Source organism: Pygocentrus nattereri, chromosome 4 (genome assembly GCF_015220715.1).
Source record: "Pygocentrus nattereri isolate fPygNat1 chromosome 4, fPygNat1.pri, whole genome shotgun sequence".
In the NCBI taxonomy this organism is placed as follows: Eukaryota; Metazoa; Chordata; class Actinopteri; order Characiformes; family Serrasalmidae; genus Pygocentrus; species Pygocentrus nattereri.
The window spans coordinates 36,875,347-36,899,709 of record NC_051214.1 but is presented as its reverse complement, the minus strand read 5'-3'; the positions used below and the strand labels follow the sequence as shown (position 1 = coordinate 36,899,709).

Below are 24,363 nucleotides of genomic sequence, written 5' to 3'. Positions count from 1 at the left end.
ATTCAGTTTACTTACTTTTGGCTATAGCAGTGTCGATGGAGTATTTTTTATTCATCTGGAAATCAAAGACATGTTTGCAACAAGAAAATTCAATGCATCAAGTCTGTGAGTGCCAATTCATTTAAAGCAACAATGAAATCAGTTAGTTTCATGTGACTGATGTGTGGTATAGTTCATATTGTTGCTAAGGAATCTTTCTATTTTATACTAGTTCGATCCATCTACACATGGTGGCAAACCATTTAAGTGTTATTAAATAGGAATGAACAGACCAATCCCAGCAATCTGCTTTTTAAATGTTGTTTAATGGTGCTGACATAAGGAACATGACCATTTCATTTCAACACAGATATATTTATAAACCAAAGAAATGTGAATCCAAATAAAACATAGTAATCTACATAAAACTATTTCTCCACTTGAATGAAACTGAAAAACCAGAAAACAAAAAGGCATATTTAACTTCCAAAAAAGGTCACAAACACATTAGACTAAGAGATTCGCTGAAAGTGTGGCCAAGAAGTAGGTTTCAACACTGTATTTGGCAAAGAATGCAAGTTGTTTCCAAAAAAGATTACCCTGACCCTAATAGGTTGGTAGGGTAGAACAACTTTGCCCAGATCAGGGACAAGAGCTTTCTGTATGAGTTACGAGGATAGGGCAGAAAAATAAATATAAATTGCTAAAAGAAGACTGCAACTGCACATTTCACCATCGTCATCATAATCATCACCACCACCATCACAGCAAAGAAAAATTGCACAGATTTTTCCTTTTTGTGCATAAGCAAAGGGTTAAGTGTTTTTTGTCAATTGTTCCATTTTAGAGAAGCTCACTAAGTCAGAATTGTTCACAGTACTAGTGATATGAAAAAGTATTTTTGGTGAGTTTTGTGGTTCTAAAAGCTCCCTCCCATTAAGTTATGAAATGACATGGTTATGAATATACTGTCTAATGCCTGAGACATCAAAAAGCTAGAAGACACGTGTCACTTCACAGGTGGTTTTGGATAGTAAATAAAATAGCTTTATCTGAGAAGTAGACAACAATATCTGGTTGCTGTCACCATCACTAAGAAATCAGAGTCTGTAAATTTCTCTAGAAATGTAGCATTTCTTTGCAAACTGCTCCGAGTTTGACTACATCTCTGAATTATAACTACATCTCATCCTTTAAATTATGCGTAAGTTTGAGAAATTGCTGGAATTCTCCTTTAATGTGTTTATAACGGTCTTGTGATGAACAGTAACGCAATGATGGCAAAGGCCTTTGGCACCTGTATAATGAAAGAGTGTAGAAATATCTTCTTCAACATGAATTGGATATCAGCATATTTTCCTTTCATACCCTGATGTATTTCTGAAGGGAACATGGTCAGGGAAGATTTTGCTTTGACTCAATGATAGATGAGGATGGTGAAACACAATGTTATTGGTTAGTATTAGTTTTTTTTACCCTCCCGCTGATGCATGGCGATGTTAACTCTTAAATGTAATAGATCACGACCAGGGAAAAAAAAAGGTAAAACAGTAAATTTTGATTCTAGATTGACTATCAAGTCATCAACTGATGACTGTTCCACCTCTGAAGATGATATCTGTCTAGCTACTATCAAAGGGAAGACAGATTTTGAAAAGCACCAAGACATGGAACGAACGTGAAACAAGTACTGGAAAATGAAGTGGATGATACTTAAGTCATGAACACAGGAGTTTCCACAGCTTCTTAAAGTCAAAAGAACATAAATATGACCAGAGATTATTTTGCAGTGAGGTAAAAATCAAAAGGAATATTCAGGTCACTTGGCTTGCTACATGGAAAATACAAAAGCTCAGTTTATGGCTTGTTTTTCTACAGCTTTTGATGAACTTTATACAGTAAATAAACTGAGACAGCACATTATTAGTCAGCTTTCAAAGCTGTACCCAAGTTAATATGTACTTGAGAAACAATGGAAGAAAAATACACATCTCCAGACACCATTGGTTGGCCTCCTAGAACAAACTGTGCAAGTGTTCCACAAGTAATTCTTCTTTTTACTCCCATTCGGACTCTGAATGGTAAAAATCTCAGCCTCCTGACGTCATTTTTAGAGCCTGTTCTAATTCTTAGCTACTGCAGTGGCGGTCATTGTCAACCCATAGTTGCCAAATCAGCTGCGCAGTCTTGAAAGCAGGAGTGTAAAAGTGTTCTGCCAGAAGATTCCTTCAGAGCACAGGTTAGATCTCAACTGGAATTTTACAGCTGAAGATAGAACTTAAGTGGGCAAAGGGTCATCATCCCCACGGCCACACTTGCACTTGCAGCACAGGATGAACGGTGTTGCCAGGAGCAGGAACGGGGAAGCCACCAGCAGGAGCAGCCCAAAGCCAGCGAAAATCCCAACTACCTGCCAACACACACAGAGGAGAGAGTAGCATATTGTGATTGCTATAATAAAAAATTCACTACAGAAGGAAAGAATGGGCCTCATTCACCAATATCTTCTGGATTTTTTTCTAAAATTTGCTCTTGAGAAAGGTCCTAAGAAGAAAAATCTACACCATATTCATTATATGTTCTTATACCACAGAACTATTAACAACGTTGTGCTCCTGAGTATGTGTAGATTCTGTTCTTACCCAGGAACAAATCCCAAATAAAAAAAACATTGCTGAATGCCAGTGTTTTTATGGAAATGGTGTAAGAGGGATTTAAGAAGAAATTTATTTTTAAGAATGGTTGGTGAATGAGGACCAATGTTCTTAACATGTGATGTAGGTTAATGTAATAAAATGTTTCCTTTTCTGTTGCTTACACCTTTAGAAAATGTTCCTACACTGTAAAGAGCAGCTAGTATGGAGCACCACAGGTGACATCTCCTTTTAATAAAACACTCAATAGGTCATGGGAAGGGAGTTAATTCAATTAAGTTCTAATCAATTCAATTCAACATTTATGCTTACAGTGCTTTTAGAAATGGGTGCTTTCACAAAGCAGCTTTACAGATGACCTTGCACTAATGATAGTGATGGCAGAAAAAAGTCACACTGTGTTCAGACTCACCAAAATGGTAACGCTCATGTTTATCCACAACTGAACTAACACAAGAACAAGAAATCAACCAAACAAAGATCTTTTCAATTGCAGCCCATACTGTGAAAGGATGATGAGAGTTAATTACATTATTGATGCAGATTGTTTTCATGCTCATGTGATAAGCGTTTACTAATAATAATAGCAGATTCTTCAAGCCCATGACGAGTGATGACTGATGAGCGTCATCATGATGGCCATTGATTCATCTCATCCTGGCATCTCTTCCCTGTGTCTTCAAATTAAAAAGCTAAGACACAAGGAAAAGTATGCAAGGAAAGGAAATGCAGATGGAGAGTAAGAAGCATCAAATTTAGCTGATGTACCAGAACATCAAGCACCACAAGGGGGCAGTAAAAGCTTGATAATCAGAGATACACACACGCTCCTTTGCTTCACTCCAACCTCTGGCTTGATTTGTCTTGGCAGTAAGTTCAAAAGGTGCGACACTCATTCAAAAGGTGCGACACTCAGAACTGGATCAAATGTGATGAATCTGCTGTAATTAAAATTCATAAGTTGAACTGAATAGTATGAGGTTTAGTCTATAGGTCAGCCTGACCGTGTTATTTTTTACCGCACACTCTCACAGTACAGATCATATACTAGTAAAATCCCACTGTTTACAAACAGCCCTGCAGGGGAAACCAGCACACACACACTCTCTCACACACACACACAATCTCTCTCTCTCTCTCTCTCTCTCTCTCTCTCTCTCTCTCACCGGAATGCTTATTTTAGACGGTTAGGCAGTGAGAGGAGGATTAAAGGGCTAAATCCTCTGTGTGAAAATTGTCCTGTCTTCATCTGTGCTACTGATCCCTGGGGCTGAGTTTCTAACACCAAGCAAACTACAGTTCTACTATTGAATAATATTCTGTAGTGTCTACAAGCAAAGCACTGGCCAGAAAAGGAAAATAATGTATTATCATCTATATACTTGTCTATTACACAAACACTATATTGGCAAAAGTATTCACTCACCCATCCAAATCAGTGAATTCAGGTGTTCCAATCACTTCCATGGCCACAGGTGTACAAGTCCAGTCATGAAATTTCCTTGCTACTAAATATTCCACAGGTCAACTGTCAGCAGTATTATAACAAAGTGGAAGTGATTGGGAAAGACAGAAACTCAACCATGAAGTGGGTAGGCCATGTAAAATGACAGAGCGGTGCACAGAGTGCACAGAGGACGCCAACTTTCTGCAGAGTCAATCGCTACAGACCTCCAAACTTCATGTGGTCTTCATGTGGATTAGCTCAAGAACAGCGTAGAGAGATTCATGGAATGGGTTTCCATGGCTGAGCAGCTGCATCCAAACATCAACAAGCACAATGCAAAGGGGGGCATGCAGTGGTGTAAAGCACCGCCACTGCACTCTAGAGCAGTGGAGACGAGTTCTCTGGAGTGACTAATCACGCTTCTCTGTCTGGCAATCCAATGGACGAGTCTGGGTTTGGCGGTTGCCAGAAGAACGGTACTTATCTGACTGCATTGTGCAAAGTGGAGGGGGGGGCGGATTATGGTGTGGGGTTGTTTTTCAGGAATTGGGCTCAGCCCCTTAGTTCCAGTGAAAGGAACTCTCAATGCTTCAGCAGAACAAGAGATTTTGCCCAATTTCATACTTCCAACATGGTGGGAACAGTTTGGGGATGGCCCCTTCCTGTTCCAACTTGACTGCGCACCAGTGCACAAAGCAAGGTCCACAAAGACATGGATCAGCAAGTTTAGTGTGGAAGAACTTGACTGGCCTGCACAGAGTCCTGACCTCAACCCGATAGAACACTTTGGGCTGAATTAGAGTGGAGACTGTGAGCTAGGCCTTTGCGTGCAACATCAGTGTCTGACCTCACAAATGTGCTTCTGGAAGAATGGTTAAAAATTCCCATAAACACAATCAAACCACGTGGAAACCCTTCACAGAAGAGTTAAAGCTGTTATAGCTGCAAAGGGTGCGCTGACATCAAATGAAACCCTATGGATTAAGAATGGGATGGCACTCTAGTTCATGAGCGAATTCTTTTGGAAATAGTGTATCTATTAACTACAGTATCTCACAAAAGTGAGTACACCCCTCACATTTCTGCAAATATTTTATATCTTTTCATGGGATGACACTATAGAAATGAAACGTGGATATAACGTAAAGTAGTCAGTGTACAACTTGTATAGGAATATAAATTTGCTGTCCTCTGAAAATAACTCAACACAGCCATTAATTTATAAATAGCTGGCAACACAAGTGAGCACACCTCACAGTGAACACGTCCAAATTTCAGAGGACAGTAAATTTATACTGCTATACAAGCTGTACACCGATTAGAAGTTTAATTTCTATAGTGTTGTCCCATGAAAAGATACAATAAAATATTTGCAGAAATGTGAGGGGTGTACTCACTTTCGTGTACCTGTTGCTGTACATACCTGTGAACTATATATTCTTGTCTACATCTCTGTACTATACATGTCTTTGTACTACACGCAAGTGTGCTGCACATACCTGTGTCCGATGCCATATAACAGAGGCTCTGGAATGACCCAGTTTATTCCGACATGGTCCTTTGTCATAGTGGATCAATAAGAAGTCATCCTGGAAAAATTAAGAATATTATTTCAGAAAAAAAAAATCACCCCCTAGCTGACTGCAGATGCACTATTGTTTAAAAGCTTTGAATTAGTATTGTTCATAACATGAAATTAATCTAGCTGCAAATATATGTATACAATGATCATAATATGATTTAAATTATTTTTAGGAAGCTGTAAAAAAAATAAAATAATTTTAGATACATCAACAATGATGAATGGAGCTAGAGATCATTTTTAAAAGTCTGAAACTACATGGCATTAAAATAAAGTTCTAATAAAAATGACACCCAGTTTGCCTGAAATAAAAAAAAAAAGTCTATATACACAAGTGTACATTTCACTTTGTAATTTTATAATTACAGATTGTGGTCCATCTGTTTCTTTGCATAATTTTGAGCCCCATTCATCAACAGTCAGGACCCCTACAGGACCACCACAAAGAGGGGTGGTGGATCATTCTTAGAACTGACATGGTGGGGGTGTATTAGTGTGTATAGCGCTGCTGGAGGTTTTAAACACCTCTGTGTCACTGCTGAACTGAGAATAGTTCACCAAACAAAAATATCCAGCCAACAGCGTCCTGTGACCACTGATGAAGGACTAGAGGATGATCAACACAAACTGTGAAGCAGCAGATGAGCTATTGTCTCTGGACAGCATTTAAAAACTAGAGCAGCACTAATTTACTTGTACCAGCACAACACACACCAGCATGCCAACACCATATCAGTGTCAGTGAAATGTGTTGTGAATGATACACAATCAAATGATGCCTGCTCTGTGATGTTCTGAGGGGGGTTTAACAATGCATAGACATAGATAGACTACAGTCTGTTAGAACTACAGCTATAAGGTAGAACTACGAAATGCACCTATATGGTAAGTGGAGTGCAGATACAAAGCAGGTGTATCTAATAAGCATCCAATGTGCATGTGCATATTTTCATTAAGTGATAACACATGGTTTATTGTTCAGTATGACTCACATCCAGTGACTCCAGGCAGTACCAGCAGAAGGCATGCTTACAGTTTTTACACATCATCTGGGCACAGCCTTCATCTCTCTCAATGTACACTTTACACTTTGGACAGCGCTTTATAGAAGGCTCGTCCTCTTCACTCTTACAAACAGAACTAGACAGAGAAAGAGAAAGAGAAAGAGAAAGAGAAAGAGAGAGAGAAAGAGAGAGAGAGAGAGAGAGAGAGAAAAATACACTGTACTACTGAGACAGAAAGGCCATTAAAAATTCAGTAACCTTTTGAAAATGAGGCAGTTTTTTGCCTAAGAACAAAGTAAGGCACCATCTTGAATTAAAAAAAAAAAAAAGACAGTTGTCACACAAGACTTCTTTATATGTGATACCAGGCAAAGCTGAAACCCAAACTGAACCCATGTATTAGATGTTATGTTGCTATTGTCTCCATCTGTTTGTTTCTTGTCAGCATATTGACTAAGTGCATCATATGATATCCCAGAATATAATACAGAAAATTGCTCCTTATAACGCTCAAAGCAAAGAGATGAAAAGCGGAACCAAAGGCAGGAACCAGCTACAACCTCTGCTATCAGTCCATTCAGCTTTTTTCAGAGTACACTGTATTGTCTTCAAAATCAACTGAAATGTAAGCAGAACAAAAGCAAAATGTCAGGGAAATGTAACACCTAAGAAGGGTGGTGGGCCTGTAATTTGAAGCTACTTTGGTTCTAAAGCCAGTAAAGAACAGTCAGAGCTCTGCACATTGCCAAACATTGCATGGCATTAGCATCATGGACAAGGCTAGAAATCCTGGGCCTGCTGATATATGCTTAAATATATCATCTGTAATCCAAACACGTACAAAAGCCATTAAAAGGCAAAAGGTACTAGGAGTTCAAGAAAGTCCAAGCAAACATATTCACGCCACAAGTATAAATATGAAGCCAACTCATGCCACTTACTATTTCACTTATTCAGCATTTTATTGTTTTATTGTATGAATGTGGCAGCAATAATGATAATAGTGTTTCCTTTTTTCTTAATTATGTTATCATGATATTTTGATAAGTATACTCTGGAGTATTTACCTGTTTTCTCCAGGTAAGAAGGTGATGATGGGCAGACTGTCACGGCAGGCCCGTCCTGTGTGCCAGTCTCCCCGGCAGGCTGAGCAAAAGCGCAGGCTGCACAGAGGGCACTGTACCAGCTGGGGAACAGACACCTCTGCCTCCTTCAGCTGACACACAGCCTGGCATGAAGATGACGGACACCAGGTCCGGCATGGGTCCAGCAACACCTCTGCAGGGCAGGAAGAGAGGAAATGTTGGCACCTTTCATTGCGTAATGGATCCAATTGCACTGGATGACAAATACAGTGGGTGCATTTTGTTCATAGACTTTTTTTTTTGGAGGTTGAACAACATTTTGTGTGTTTTTACCCAGTGAACACTAACAACTCATTATAATCCAATGAGGCTTATATCCTCTCTATATACATCCCTGCTCTAGCATACTGCTCATGTCTACAGGAGTTTTCAGTGGGGCCCAGAACTGTATCCTATTACTCTTATTTATGCTTTTTTGAGGTATCAAATAAAGATTCAGCCAGAGCTCAGACTAAACAGTGCTTAAATAATCAAGATTTCAAGCAGTGTTATGCACAGTGGAAGATCTACGGCTTTGGTATTCATTATCCTCCAGGAAAAATCTAGGAAAACAGAAAACCAAGACAAAGTGTTTCAAGTTGTTGAAGAGAGCTCTTGTACTCTACTGCACTCTGGGGAGCTGCAGAAGCTCTGATGCACACTGGGCAGAATTTTTAAAATGAAGAAACATCTCCTCTCTCAACAAAGTCAACAGTGACCTGTATTACTGTAGATTTTCATACTGTGATTATATTGATAGATATTATGACTGTGCACTTCCAATATACACTTCTATAACTCAAAAGTTTGGAATCACTTTTAAATGTTAATACTTTTTTTTATATATGATAACGACTTATATAACAATGTGGATATGAATTTTCCAAACTAGACAGCAGAAGGTACATTTAGACGTACCTGTATTCAATATATCACATCTTTGGTCAACAATAACAAAGCATTCAGGGTTAAATAATATACTATAATTATCTATTTACAGGATTATAGGATTATTATTAAGGCACTATGAATATTAATTTTATCGTAAGTTCTTATTCATTCATTCATTTTTGAATCAGCAGTTAGAATCAGTATTTAAGTCTGATGCATTGGATAGACACTAGGACGGTGGAACATCAGCTCATTAACGAGCTCTTCCTGAGTACACGTATATTTGAGCAAGAAAACACATCATCAAATAATTCAATTTGGAAAGTACAAAGTTTAACTGAAGCAGATGTAACTAGGTAAATGGAAACAGCTACTACAAACCTCTGAATACACACTAAAGTGTGGTTCTACTGTAAGTAACTGTAAGGACTGACAGGAGAAATCACCTCTCTCAAACTGCAGCCTCTTGTACCGCTGCATGACATCTGCAGCCACCATAGACTCGATCTTCGAGAGAGTGAGAGAGTGAGAGAGTGAGCGAGAGAGCGAGAGACATGAAAACTTGAGAGAAACCTTGGTAATAATGTGCCTTATTGATGATTCATTCATTTCTAAATAGCAAAGACTGATTAGCAATGTGTATTCAATTATAGTAGTTTTTCCATAAACCTCTGATGTTAATCAACTACAACCTATATGATGGTATGAGTGCATACATTAGGTTTACTGTACCTCACTCTCCTGTAACTGGCCCTGTTTTGGACAGGCAGAGTCTGGGCAGCTGATTCCTGTTTCCAGACCCTCTTTGATGAGCAGCTCTACGTACTGCTTTAGACACTGGAAGAAATTATTATTTCCATAAGTGATTGATGTTGAGACTTGGTAACAGTGGATTTGTATCAGCCGATGTTCTAAGTTGGATCAGGGTACAAGACAGAGCTGCTGGTTCAAATCCCAGCAATAAAATGTATCCTATATCAATGTTATTGAACCACAATGTGTCATTTGTAATTTTGTTGTCGTTTATATATATATATATATATATATATATATATATATATATATATATATATATATATATATATATATATATATATATATATATATTAAACCAAATTTCCCTTGTTATTCCCTTTTATTCCCTTGTTATTCCCTTCCCTTTTATTTTCGTGCTTAACCCAAAGCTTCTGTTAAAACAAGCTATCACACTACAAGCTACATACACATCGCTGAAAAAAACAGTGCTTTAGCACAGCTCCTCACCAGGCTGCAGAAGATGCAGTGGCACTGGGAGATGACGGTCATTTTCTCCAGGGGGAACTCTCCAAGGCAGAGCTTGCAATGTTGCAGAGGTGCCAGGTCACTGTCTGGGCTCTGAGTGCACTGAGAGCTGGTCATTGTGTCTGGATCTGAGGAGCTGAAGCACAAAGAGACAAGAAACAATGATGTTCTATTCACGTAGACTGCACTTTCATGGCTAACAGGTAAATCATTAATTAAATAATGAATGAGCACCTCTTGACTATTCCATGTGATTATGCAACATGTAATCTGAAATGTCCCTTAGCACTGAGTTCCACAAGGACCACTGGCTTCTGGACTAAATCAAGCTAATCTGAATAGTTACGGGTAAGACAGCTAATTGATTATGGCATTGACTATGGTTGAGGGGGGGTGGGGTGCAGAACTGGGATACTGCTTGCTGAAAAAGGTTTAATATTGATTGCGGTAAAAACAAGTCATCTTATGAATGCATATTAATCCTAATATTTAACAGCTGGCAACACATAGGCATGTACCTTTAATAAAATTAATGCATTATTATAATGACATAAATTTTAATAAATATCAAAAATGAAAAAATTTGTAATTAAAACGTATTTACCCATTCCTGAACTTCTACCCCTAAACTAAATGTTTGTTAATGGAATAGGACATTAAGAAAAATTACTTTGTTTAAACCAAGTTACTATGTCATGTCTTTGGGAAGAAAATGTACTGTATTCGTAGACCATTAATATTTCCTATTAATTACCTAGACTATGGCAGTCTGCCATAGTATAATTTGTCCCAAGATTTTCATGATTTACCAAAATTATATAGTTATAATATCATATATTTCTAATAACAATGTTGTGTTTTGCCCTGCTGCTTTGGCAAAGCAGCTCTCACTACCTGTCAGCCCTTTGTTAAGGTCTTTGCTGCAGCTAGTGCAAGACTGTCATGCACATGCTCTGAACCTGTAGTTATTTTCAGCATCTTCAGCAGTGTGTTGATGATCAAGTTCTTTCTTTATAAATTCAATTCTTAACCTCTTCACTGTGTTCTCAATGTGCACCAGATTGATGCATTTACCTCTAAAATACACAACATTTTTCTTGCAGTGGACCATGTCCCTGGAACCCCCTAGAGGGCCGGAGCAAGGTCCACCCATCATAGTCTCACGAAATCCTGTGCGCACACTGCAGCTATGTAGAGTTTGTGAGAGTTTTGACTCTCATGAATCCTGCTGTGAACTTGAGACCATTTCATAGAACAGCTCCGCAGTAATAAACACTTACATATAATAAATGTTTGGACACTCCTGGTTCAATTAAGCTGACTGCCTGAGTGAAAATAAGTCCTCTACAGGGAACACACGTCAGCACATTTTAATGCAGTTCATATTCATTTATGAAATTAAGCAGATTGGAAGAAAATAAAACATTTTGTGTGTCATGTGCCACATTTTCCAGCATGCAGAGTTCAATGCACAAACAGAAATTACACAGTAATATGCAGAAAACCGTTACATGCATGTTTGTTCCTGTTGAGGTAGTTTTAATTGATTTGCAATTAGAAAATCAACAAAACGAAATTTCTTTTTCAGATTAGATCAAGAGACCCTTATTAGTCCCACAACAAGGAAATTTCACCTCCGCATTTAACCCATCCATGAAGTGAAACACCACACACACACACTAGTGAGAACACACACTAGGGGGCAGTGAGCACACTTGCCTGGAGTGGTGGGCATACCTATCCGCAGTGCCCGGAGAGCAGTTGGGGGTGTCTTGCTCAAGGACACCTCGGTCCTGTACAGTCCTGGGTCAAAAACCGCCCTTTATTTTCTTCATTTCCAGTAAAAAAAAAAAAAAACTTGTACTGTTAAGTACAAGTTATTAATTTTTCAGAAGATGTCTGAACCCCTGCAATGAAAACCCAACCTAGGCTTTATTTGCATTTTAGTGACTCATTTATTATAAATATGGGATATTTTAAATGAAGTGCAGTTTTAAGGAAGGGGAAAGTCCAGGAAAAGTAACTGAAAAACAGGAGATAAAAATATTATTAAAAGACAGAGGTATTAAGACTCCTAAAAACCATGCCAGACCTGGTGGACCACCAAACCTTAAACCTGCTTTAAGCTTGAGAGGAGGGAGAAAATCAAGCTCCACCCCTGCTTCACATCTGTAAAAATCCATAGACGTTTCTGTCCATCCTTCCACTGAGAGAAGACAACAACACAACACAACAACACAATTCCTATAGTGGTGCATCCCTAGCAAAACGCACAATGCATCAATCTGACGATGGAGATTCTGACAGAACTGATTATAATGACATTCAGTTATATATGTGCTTATTTACTTTCGGTCAAAATAAATTTCTCAGGTGATTTGTGTATTGAGTACAATTTTACTATATATAGTGAATAAGTGAATTCGCACTATGATTAGTATCATATCAGATAAACTGTGGTGACATTTGCGATTTCATGATGCATCTGAAGAGTCAGAACTGAGCTGAATTTCTGAGAGGTCAGAAGTTTACACATCTACTCGTTATTTCCCCAAATAGGAAAAAAAAAGGTTTTAAATGTAATATACATGTAACATTCTATTTTAATAGATTTAAATGTTGGACCATTTATGGTCTTTTAATGAAGAATTGTTCACACGATATACACATCAGCTAGTGAAAAGTTGTAAATAAGCCAAATGACAAAATTGAGCCTTCATATGACAACAATACCATGCTGATAGTAGAAACAGGCCTGCAGTAATCTTCTACTAATATAATCTACTATGTTTGGCAAGGCTGCAGGAGCATTATGTAGGACTAACGGGGATGCTCAAATTGAATAAGAATAAAGCTGAGACAGGTGGAGAACATAAAAAGCCCAGATAGCTTTCATTTGAACCCACAAAGTAAATATGAGTGAAATTACATAACTCATATCAAAGGCTTACATGAGATCTATTTATAATCTATCTAGGTTAATTCCCAATTAGACAGATCTCCATTCAGCTCAGTGTGTAGCTCATCTGTTTATGAGTGACTGTGTTTAATCTGAAAATGTACACATCAAAACAATTTTGTTTATTGTCTTTTGGCAGTATTTGTGTTCATGTAATATAGTATATTCATGTGGAAGTAATGCAGACATTTGAATCATGCAAGCATAATATATCACTTTTTCAGTGCCAGCAAAAAGAGGTCTATGGTTTATAGTAAACACAAAAAGAATCAAACAGTGGTCAGCAGCCCTGCTGCTGGACATCTGCCTTCCTGTAGATTTCAGGGTTACTGACCACTGCCAGAGAAGAAGCTCAATTCATTAAAGAATCCTTCAGTGATTTTTGTAAATAAGATGTTGGTGTGAAGAACCTTAAATGCACAACTTAAATGTTCAATTCCAATTACAAGTTCTTTCTAAGCCAAGTCCAAGCCAAGAACAAACTTTAGAATAAATGATGGTTCTTATGTCATTCAGAGAAGTTTGGTCTCAAATGATCCATGCAAGAGAAATGGAATCAGAATATTTCACAGTGTTAGTGATAGGAACCAGGAGTCTGAAAGGTTTAATGCCTCTAAAAATCTACATCGCTAAAAGTTTCTACACAAAACATTTACAAATCCTGCCTGATGACAGAAACATTGCTTTAAAACAGTTCTGAGACAAGATTTTGAATTAAAACATATTTTATTAAAGGCTTTATAAGAGAGAGGTACATGCAGGTCATTCTAAGACAAAATTTACAACTACTACCACTATCAACATTACATATGAAAAACTCAGAAAACGTGTAAGTTTGCAGGTCATTTTGGAAGTAAATAAGATTATTCTATTTGCATTGTAGCTATTGCATCCATGGTTCGTATCCACTGCAAAGAAAGCAGAGTCAGTACGTTTTTTTTTTTTTTTTTAAACCAAAATCACCATTTCTCATCAAACCTCTGAATGGCTTTGTCTAAATCTCAACCATTAAGTTATGCAGACATTTGGCAAAACTGGTGAAATTCCCCTGGAGAAGCTTTTAGTCAGTTGATATGGGAGCTGTTATTGCATGTCAGCAGTAAAAAGCACATTCAAAACTCTTCGTATCATCAGCCAACATGTGGAACAAAGCAGTAGCGAAATAGGCACCAAATAGGCTAACGACAAAGTGAACACTTCTTGGCCTCGCCTAAATGTAAGAAACCTGATCACTTAATTTCCTCAATGAAGATGGATATTCTTTGTATTACACCTGACGAAATGTCAAAGTTTAAGCTTTCAATCATTTCACCTGAATATTTCATTACAGTACAAGCATCTTAAGTTACGTGGAGTTCTTGTTCTGCACATTTGGGGTGTGTCACTTTTTAAATCAGTATGTCTCTACTGGACCGTGAGGGAAACAATGCCCTGAATGCTCCATTATCAGGATTCTTCAAATCACTGAGCTGAATCTGGCAATCAAGTGAGCACTGAAATGAGTGCTATCAAATAACCGCCCTTTTAATACTGATGTTATCACACTGGTAATTCGAAGGAGAAGGAGCTTTTAAAAAAAAATCATTGTTCTTATTGCTTCTGCACTCCAGGGGGATTTTTCCTCCCTCATCATTTTGGTTCACTTAGAGTTCAAAGTCTTGCGCACAGCAATACAAGCCCTTCACTTCTTGAACTCTTGCATAACCCATATCTCAGCAGTATTCACTCACATGATAAGACCACAGATTGAAAAGTTGAGGAGAGGTGAATTAGTTCCTTGAATCTTCTAGGGTTTAAAGCACATTTAACTCATTACAGAAAGAAATCGGAGAAACACACCAATGTGAACAGCAGTCTGTTAATTCCTAGTGTTTCTCAGTATGTCCATATTACTATTCACTAACTACATGGACAGCACAAAACAAGCTATTATTCAGTTATACGAGCAAGGAATGGAAGCCTGGACAAGCTGACAGGATCCTCAATGGTAGGCTTCTTCCACTGGAAGAATGAAAATTGACTTAGTATAAATTAGAGTATAAATTAATATTATACATTAAAAACACTTTTTCCCCTGTAGCTCTTTTACCAGATTGACTAGGACACTCTTGGCTCTCTGTGTACAACCTGTTGTTATCATGTTGAGCTGCTAGCAAGCAATGAGGGGTGAAAGGGAAGGAAAGAAAACAATTTACATCTCTCCACAAAGGCAGCTGTGCCAAGATATAATGTACTGCACAATGGTACAAAATAAAAAAAATCCAAGGAATTCCAATTGGCTTGGGCGATGTGGCAAAATATTATATGATGATGTTTCAAGACATTTTCATGATACATGTTATGCATAAAAATATTAATTTGCTATCGACCTAATCCTGAAAAAGCAAGGCTTAAAGGGCACATATCCTATAGTTTTATGACATTTGTCTTGGTTTGTGCACCAAAACAGTTACAATTCATTGTTGCATGCATTTTCCAACCTCTCCTTATCCTTAAGAATTAAACAGGCTGTTTTAACTACTGTTTTTGTGTCACAGGTTTTCTTACTTTGTCTAGATAGGCCTGATTTCAAGTCTGTCCTATATGAAAAGAGCTGAGGGACATTACTATTGGACAATCCTCAACTTTTGGCTTAATGATGAGGCTAAAATGTTCTAGGAAGAGATATGCAAGTGGTTGGTTTTGATGATCACAAAAATGATGAATGGACTGATACATTTCGAAGCACTGTTTACATACTACATCAAACTCTTGTTTTAAAAAGTTAGGAAATTCAGTTTTGAATGATATGGGAACTTTAAATATCTCTCAATATGCTCTTGAAAGATTCCTTACTTCATGAAATGGCATTAACCTAAGCTTTCATATCTGGCATTAGCGATTAAGACAGCATTAGGACAGTTCAGCAGACAGCAGGGGTGATTCTGGACTGACAGAAAGCATCACATCCATTACATCACCTGCCTTTAACCAGCTGCCAACAAAGCCATCAGCTCACAGAGAAAGAAAGAAGACAGGAAATAACTTGGACAGAATGAGTCACTGTGCAAGCTGGCCAGCAGGTGAAACTTTCTCTTCAGTTACCTGAAGATAAGGTATAAAGCAAGACTTTCTCTAAGGTTTGATTTTGTAATCCTGAACCCTGGAAATTAACATCACAAATGAAGTTGTTTTTGTGTCATTAAAAAGTGCCAGAACAAGTGCTCCAGATATCAGGCCATGAAAAAAGACTCATGCACTTCTAGTCCAAAAGCAGCGACAGAGTGGCTGCCTGTTTTGTACGGGCCACACAGGCGTATGGCCAGAACCCAGTTCATGCACAGGAAATGAGCTCCACCTAAGGAAACTGCTCCACATCCTGTGGCTGGTCAAAACCTTGCCACTGCTCCTGTCCTGCCCCTCCTTTGCTACTGTTCCTGTCGTACTCTGAAAGAACACGGAGGAGTCAAAAAGATGACAGTAGCAGGAGGTCCTGTGCTCTGTGATGTTATCAGTTGGACTGCTTTTATGACACATCCTGCCAGCAATTAATTGTGTGAAGTTGCCAATGGCCCCTTAAACTCATTTAAATCCTCCACCTGAGGAGTTACAGTGCAAGCATGTATACAATATTCACAGAGAAACGCATCAGCACGTAAAATCTGAGATCAACAGTCCCATTTCCAAAAACGTTGCCGTTGCTGTGCAACATGTTAATAAAAACAGAATGCAAAGATTTACAAATCATTTAAAGCCTATATTCCATTGAAAATTGTATAAAAATAGCATAAAGAATAGAATAAAGAATAAGAATGGAAAGCTTCTCAATATAAAATATTTAAGGACTCATCGGTTGTAGATTTTGCAAAGATTATGGAAATGGCTGTGGTGAACATGTATTTTCAGAAGAGGGAAGAACACAGGGTGACATACAAGAGTGGAGGGAGGTGCACACATGTGGATTATATCCTTAGCAGGAGATGCCACCTAAGATGGAAGGAGTACTTTGAAGAACTAATGAATGAGGAAAACGAGAGAGAGGAGGGGGAGATAGTGGATCAGGAAGTGCAGAGAATTGGTAAGGTGGAAGTGAGGGCAGCTTTAAAAAGGATGAAGAATGGAAAGGCAGTTGGTCCAGATGACATACCTGTGGAGGTATGGAGATGTTTAGGAGAGAAGGCAGTGGACTTTTTAACCAGGTTGTTTAACAAAATCCTGGAGAGTGAGAGGATGCCTGATGAGTGGAGAAGAAGTTTTCATTTTTAAGAAGAAGGGTGATGTGCAGAGCTGCAGTAACTACAGAGGTATAAAGTTGATGAGCCACACCATGAAGGTATGGGAAAGAGTTGTTGAAGCAAGGCTAAGGCGAGAGGTTCAGATCAGTGAGCAGCAGTTTGGTTTCATGCCCAGAAAGAGTACCACAGATGCAATTTTTGCATTGTGAGTGTTGGTAGAGAAGTACAGAGAAGGTCAGAAGGAGCTACATTGTGTCTTTGTGGATCTAGAGAAGGCATATGTTAGGGTGCCAAGAGAAGAACTGTGGTACTGTATGAGGAAGTCAGGTGTAGCTGAAAAGTATGTTAGGGTGGTGCATGACATGTATGAGGATAGTGAGACAGTGGTCAGATGTGCAGTTGGAGTGACAAATGGTTTCAAGGTGAAGGTAGAGTTACATCAGGGATCAGCTTTGAGCCCCTTCTTGTTTGCAATGGTGATGGAAAGGTTGATAGATGAGGTCAGGCAGGAGGCTCCATGGACCATGATGTTTGCAGATGACATTGTAATCTGTGGTCAGAGTAGAGAGCATGTGGAAGAGAATCTGGAGAGGTTGAGGTTTGCACTGGAGAGGAGAGGAACGAAGGTCAGTAGAGATAAGACGGAATACATGTGTGTGAATGAGAGGGAGGCAGGTGGAAAGATGAAGATGCAAGGAGTAGAGGTCGTAAAGGTGGATGACTTCAAATATCTTGGGTCAACCATCCAGAGCAATGGACAGATAGTGACAGTAGGAGTCACATCCGAGACTAATGCATCAGAGGGGCTCACTTGTGGAGTTTTATGTCTGAAGTATTTTGTATGGCTGGCTAAGCTGTAGCTGCATATCCTCTAAGACCAGACAAACCATGTGTGATTTTAGAAATCCTGTTCTTTGGTGACTCACACTATAAATCTGAATAGACTATAGTGTACAGACAAAGCCTATGTTTTATATACTCACACTGCACGAAAAAGCTTTGTCCATGCTACGTAAAGCGCAGCCTCTACAGACAGCTCTGTCCATGAGCAATTTGAATAAAGCCGTTTCATTCAAAATAACACACTGCATGTGGAGTAATGTACTGAGCAAACACAAACTGAGTGGTGCTGCTTACACTGAGCACTGAAGATAAAAGCCAGGCGAGGATGTTCAAGGAAGGACAGTCTCTCTACAGCATATTTTACAAAGACAGTTAAAAAATTAAATTTATATCTTACAGTTCTACATAGTCAAACAGAGTAAAGTCAGAATAGACAGACTATAACTGGAAATGTAGACTTTTCTGCCTCCATTTAGCTAGCCTGCGTTCCACCTGTATTGTAGAAGCGGTTGTGGTTATGTGCGTTTTAAATCAGCTAAAATCGCATCGTATCCCTGATGCCAATTTGCCATGGTGGAATGTCTAAAGTGACCAGCAATTGTGTATTCAACTGCCATGGAGTCAATAATACTTGTGTGTGTGTCAGTCCAACACCCTATACCAGTATCGTATCAATGCACCCTGAATTTGTTGTATTATGAAATGAAAAATGTTACAAGGGAGACCTCGAACTGAACTGAAATCCATACCAAGCAAGAATGGGAAAACATTCCACTTTCAAAACTACAGCACTTGATTTTCTTAGTTCCCAAACACTTACAGAGTGTAGTTAAAAGATGCAACACAGTGGTAAACACGCCACTATGCCAACTTTTTTGAAACCTGTTACTGGCATCAAATTACAACAGGTATATACTTAAACACCACAATTTCTCAGTTTTGAAATTTAATATATTGTCTTTGTACTCTTTTCAATTAAATATGAAGTTTAAGTCATTTGCACATCATTGCCTTCTGTTTTCATTTACATTTTGCACAGTATCCCAGTCTTTCTGGAAACAGGGTTGTACCATGTCTTCTTTCAAATGAAAGATGCATGAAGACTGTTGGCTGCACTGGGTTTTTAATGAGGATGCAAGCAAGTTCAAATCAAAAAGAACTTGTTTAATTTATTTCACAGAAATCAGTGGCGTGTGGCAAATTTTCTATGTAATGTATTTTCTTGTTAAAAAGAAGTCTGTGATACAAAGCTCAATATACATATACTAATTTTTGGCTTTGTTAAATCACATTCTTTACAGATCAAATAAACACAGAAAAAGGATTGAGAAATCATGTTATTAATGGAGAATAGCAGATGAAACATCAGCAACAGTCATGTTTTTGCATCTCTCTTAAAGGGCAAAATGAGCTAATTTGTTTATCTACAGCGGCTCAGTTAGAGATTACAAGCATAACGTAACTCAATGACAATTGCGTTTTAGCTCACTTCTCCTCCACCATGTCATCCGCCATGTTGACCAGACAGCTGTAAACAAGCCCCTCCACTCTGAATGACCTCAAGACATCATGGGTAAAAGGCTACTGCTCAGTCCACATTGTTGCAGTCCTCTCTAAAGGCCGCAGAAAGAGAGCAGAGATGAATGCTTGTGAGCACCAAAATAGACACACTAGCCACACTAGCATCACTGCACTGGCATCAGAAGGAGGCAGTACAGCTTTTAAAAGGGTTCTTCTACTGTTACAATCTTGACATTGTAACAATAGAAGAAGCATTTTTGGTGCTATAAAGAACCATTAGCTACATATAGAACCACATACAAAACATTCTCCACTAATCTGAATAACCATTTTACCATACAAAGAACCACTTAGGCATAAACTCACGGTTCTAAAGAAGACACTAAAGAATGCTTGAATCTTTTGTCAGAGAGTACATATACAAATGGAAACATTAGGTACTCTGTACATTTAAAAAACAGATTCCATTTGTCTTACAAAGAAGAGATGAGCGTGACATACTGGACTCAAATTAATGGAAGAGATTAAAAGATCTACAATGGCCTCATGCCATTTAATGTAGATACAATATGATCTGATGAGCACTTAATAGATTGCATGAATGGCTAGGGCTGAACAATTTAGGGGGGAAAAAAAAAAAAAAAGAAAAAGAAAAAATAATACCATTATTATTATTATTATTATTAATATATATATATAAATGCAATGTTTCCTATCAACACCGTGACTGCTATTTATATGGCGATTGTTCATGCATAAGGTCCAGGCCAAGATGATCTGTGTCTAGTTACTTCGGAGTGGTCCAACCCATTTATGGGCAATTTGTATTATCTGTATTATCAGGATCGATTTCCCCCCTTAAAACTTGTTAAGACAATGTTGTAGACAATATAAATGATAAAATTGCAGCTCTTAAAAATTAAAAACTGCACTTCTTCAAACTGCAATTTTGATATAAAAGTGATTCATCTTTCAGCCCTAACAGCAGCATGTTGAGAATCTGTAGCCATCTCGATCAACTCACCCTATATGCCTAAATGTGTGTCAACTACAGTGAGAACATTCTCTGCTAATACAAAGGTTTAGAAGTTGTGAGCTAAATGAAAACATTTTAATCCACTGCTCTGAAATAAGGCTGTTTGTCCACTTTTGTCTGGACAGCTAATCTGCCCACTGAAGTCACAGACTTCTTTAGCATCTGGATTAGCCTACTTTTGTGCTAAATATGTTTGTGTCAACCCAGGTTATTATTCTTTTTCATTCCTTTCTATTATAAATGCTTACTATTATAAAAGCCTACTGCTGACACTCTGTTCTTAACAGTCTTAAGATTTAAAGTCAGGCATGTTTTTTCATTTTTAGTTTGTAAAGCCGTCCTTTACATTATGTAAACTTTTCATGATGAATGAACATAGAAATGTCCCAAAATTGCTTAAAATAAAATCTTGAAGTTAATTCAAGTTCTTTAAAAGTAAAGAACATTTCCCCCTTCTCCTGTAAAGTTGCTATTTTTGAGATACTTGTTTTTCTTTTGGACAATACCAAAATATCAAAGGGTGGACATTAGTATTTCTGAAATATAGGTTCTTTTATAACAGCAATGACAAGCCTCCAAAATACACTACCATCAAAGGTTTGGCCATACTTACAGAACAATTTCCCCTTATTTCTGCTTTTATTTTACATTTCAGAATAAAAGAAATTGTATCAAAAACATAAACAACTGGAATTATGCAGACACATTAAACCAATCAAAACGTCTATTCAACTATTACCTGATCCAACAGGACTAAGGAAGATGCACATTAATCTCAATATAAGCCTTCAAATCAAAATTCAATGACATGTAACCAAACGTTCGAGTGGTAGTGTAAACCACAGAGGAGACAGTTTATTCTCCCTTCACTGATCAGCTAGTTCTGTACTGAATAAAACCCATCTGCTCAGCACCACGTCGTTTTCTTCCAGTGAGCTGAGAAGGCAATAAAACTTTGATGCTACAAGAAAAAAAAACATCCTGCAATGTGTGTATCTTTGTTTTTGTAGCTTTTCAGGACACAAGATCAAAACAAGACTACCCTGATGATTTTGTGGAAAGCTTTTTTAAATGTTTATTTATTTATTTATTTATTTTTACACTGAATGCCTTTGCCTTTGGGATCAAGAAAGAAAGAAAGAAAGTAAGTATCCATCCATCCTCTTCTTATTCTCATCTTCTTATTACATACAGGACATGTTTTAATTACATACAGATACTTACATGTATATAATATAATGCCAGATATATAAGTAACTTATCGCTGCTGTCAGAACAAAACCTTGTATCTCCAATTTTGTTGTTTTTCAGATTTAAGGAATTATATATGATCCTAAGTCCTGACAAGCTATAAAAACCAACCTGTGTCTGTGAGTGTGCATGTGTGTGTTGAAGAAAGACTGAAGGCTGGCAGGCACAGTGTGTTCCAAATGCAAGAAGCTCCAGTGCTTCTCATGAAAGGCACATTGAGGCCAGTCCAGCTGCATTACAGTGACTCTAATGCTGCCTTGTGTGGCCCTGGCTTGGCAGCAGGCTCTGGGACAGCACCAGGCCGACTGCACTCGGACCACCACATTACTGTCCATCCACTGAGTGGATGTCACAGCTTTGCCTTTATGAGGACTGAAAATAATCAGTTTAAATAAACAGGTCACTCAATCCAAACAGAGATATATTTAATATGAAGCTGGGCTTGTCTGCCAATGAACCACAAAAGAAAGAAAAAAGAGAATAGAAAGCCAAGAGAAGCATGAACTGTCTGGGTCAAACTCAGCCCATCTGAAGCCCACTAGAACAGCAGGTTCCACTTCTTAAAGACCACTAGACAGTTTTTTAGGTGAAGTTGTTTTATTCTAGCTGTTAGCATATTTAAGGTACTTAGGAAACCAGCATTCAAGCAACGATTACTTAGTCAGATACATGCTAAAAGACAAAACTGACACAGAAGAACCACTTTTGGTTGCCTGAAGAACCTTTCAGTGGATGGTCCATAACTATTTTTCTAAATCAGATATGCAAGGGTGAAGTATTTCCACAGAACCTTCACATAACGTTGAGGTTCTACACCAATTACAATCATCTTAACCAATTAAGACTGTAAACTCTTAGTACAAAGGATTCTATCTAGCACCAAAAGTGGTTTGATGACTTAACAATAAATGAACCCTATTTGGTGCTATACAGAACCTTTTTTAAAAGGTTCTTTAAAAGATCCATCATAGAGGGGAACGATTAAACCACACAACAAACCACTGAGGCTTTCAAATGATCAGTTGTCTCATTTCTATACATAACCATGGCCTTTAATGAAGAACCCTCAAAGAACCGATTTTAAGGCTGTATGTTTGGAAGTGGAGTGGGACAAACACATATGCACTGATTTGGGATTCTCCAAGACTGGATTAGAGCCTTCTACACCATGACGAAGCCTGAAATTGGGCAGTAATAAACATTCCTTCATCAACAGCAGTGCTTCAGGATTAATATAATACACTATTAGGACCGACAAGCCTTTATAAACAATCCACAGCTGCAGGCTCTTGGGACTCTGGCTAAACTTAAACACGAGCCCATTTCCATTGGTACTTAAGTGATGAAAGATTGAATTAAAGTGAATATTCATTTGGTGGCAACGCATACATTTGAGTATAGCTTTATTTTCAGGAGACCTGGAAAACTGACAAGCAGAAATATCAGAAAACTGCAGCATGAGCTAATCAGAGCTGAGCTACCTGTTACCATTAATCATAATGGACGACTCGCTCAAAAGCTAAGACGAGTTTCAGCAGCTCTTCTTCTTTACTTCATTAGGAGTTCTGATAATATTCAATTCTTTTCCTTCGTGTAGGAAGGTTTACAGTAAACCAGCCCCCAACACTGTACAATACCCATCTAAGCAGTCCACTCCTGCCTTACCTCAGGCTGAAGAGGCTGGAGATCCTGGTTGTCAGTCAGTCTGCTGAATGTACAGTGAGAGCCAGTTCCGAATCACGCCGTCCTCACTAAAGTCCGCGTTCGTCGTTCACAAACTCTGATATGACAGAGGCGGCGACGGGCACTGACTCTAGCTGGAAACAGAAGACACTGGAACCGCCGAGTGGCGCTTATCAAAATCAGCTGCTCGGTGTGACTCTTTGGAGCAGCGCCATTTGACTGAGTGCGCCTGGCTTGGCGAGTAACAACACAGCTCAGGTCCCACTGTGGCCGACAGAGGTCGCTTTAACGACCCAGCTTTCTTGAAGACGCTATTCTGGACGTTACGTAGTTAAAGCGACCCCTGCTGTCAAGCCTGGGAAATTGGCTGTGCTGTTCTGAGATGTTAAAGCGACCTCTGCTGTCCAGCGTTGGAAAGCAAGCTGGTCTGGCTTAAACCTGGGCAGACGTTATAACGAAGGACGCGGGTTATTGGTTAAAGTATGAATGGAAAAGCGCGTAACGATCAACTGTTTAAACAATAAGTCCAGCGCTTTAATAAAAGGAGCCAATCAGCGTGCCGGTTAAGCCGTTAGCGGGGAAAATCCCCTCCTTGAGATCTGCGCAGGCGTAGAAGCCAAAACAACACGAAAAACACGTTTTATGCGATGTTTGAGCCAAATGCTAACTATTAATGAGGTTCTGTCGTTTTTACTAGTGGTTTGAAATATGTTTTAAAGCTGTAATTTGACCTTCAAAGTTTTTAGGTCTCTCCCAAATCAAAGTGACTGGAGTCTGAGTTTATTATAACGACTTTAACCTGGTCAAGACAGAAACTCAGCGATGTACTTTTGTATCGCTTCTGTATTCCGGACTAATGAATTATATTTCAGGTTTGTAACATTTACATATAAC

At 38.4% G+C, this 24,363-nt stretch overlaps 1 protein-coding gene across 1 annotated transcript; it reads right to left on the bottom strand.

The window, feature by feature from the left end:
- Positions 1–284: 284 nt before the first annotated feature.
- On the bottom strand, positions 285–23,712 carry rnf144ab (ring finger protein 144ab). The gene is made up of 8 exons (XM_017682379.2): positions 23,452–23,712; positions 9,945–10,098; positions 9,414–9,518; positions 9,128–9,188; positions 7,734–7,944; positions 6,655–6,802; positions 5,580–5,669; positions 285–2,389 (listed from the first exon to the last, which is right to left on the bottom strand). The coding sequence occupies exons 2-8, from the start codon at positions 10,077–10,079 to the stop codon at positions 2,258–2,260; spliced, it is 882 nt and encodes a 293-aa protein (XP_017537868.1). The 5' UTR covers positions 10,080–10,098; positions 23,452–23,712; the 3' UTR covers positions 285–2,257.
- Between the last annotated feature and the right edge of the window lie 651 nt (positions 23,713–24,363).

Excerpts from the sequence above, each read along its gene's own strand:
- rnf144ab (XM_017682379.2), bottom strand. The coding sequence starts at position 10,079 with ATGACCAGCTCTCAGTGCACTCAGAGCCCAGACAGTGACCTGGCACCT. Across the intron at positions 7,945-9,127 it reads GAGGCTGCAGTTTGAGAGAG|AGGTGTTGCTGGACCCATGC; the intron begins GTGATTTCTCCT and ends CCTGCCCTGCAG. Across the intron at positions 6,803-7,733 it reads TTCTTACCTGGAGAAAACAG|TTCTGTTTGTAAGAGTGAAG; the intron begins GTAAATACTCCA and ends TTCTCTGTCTAG.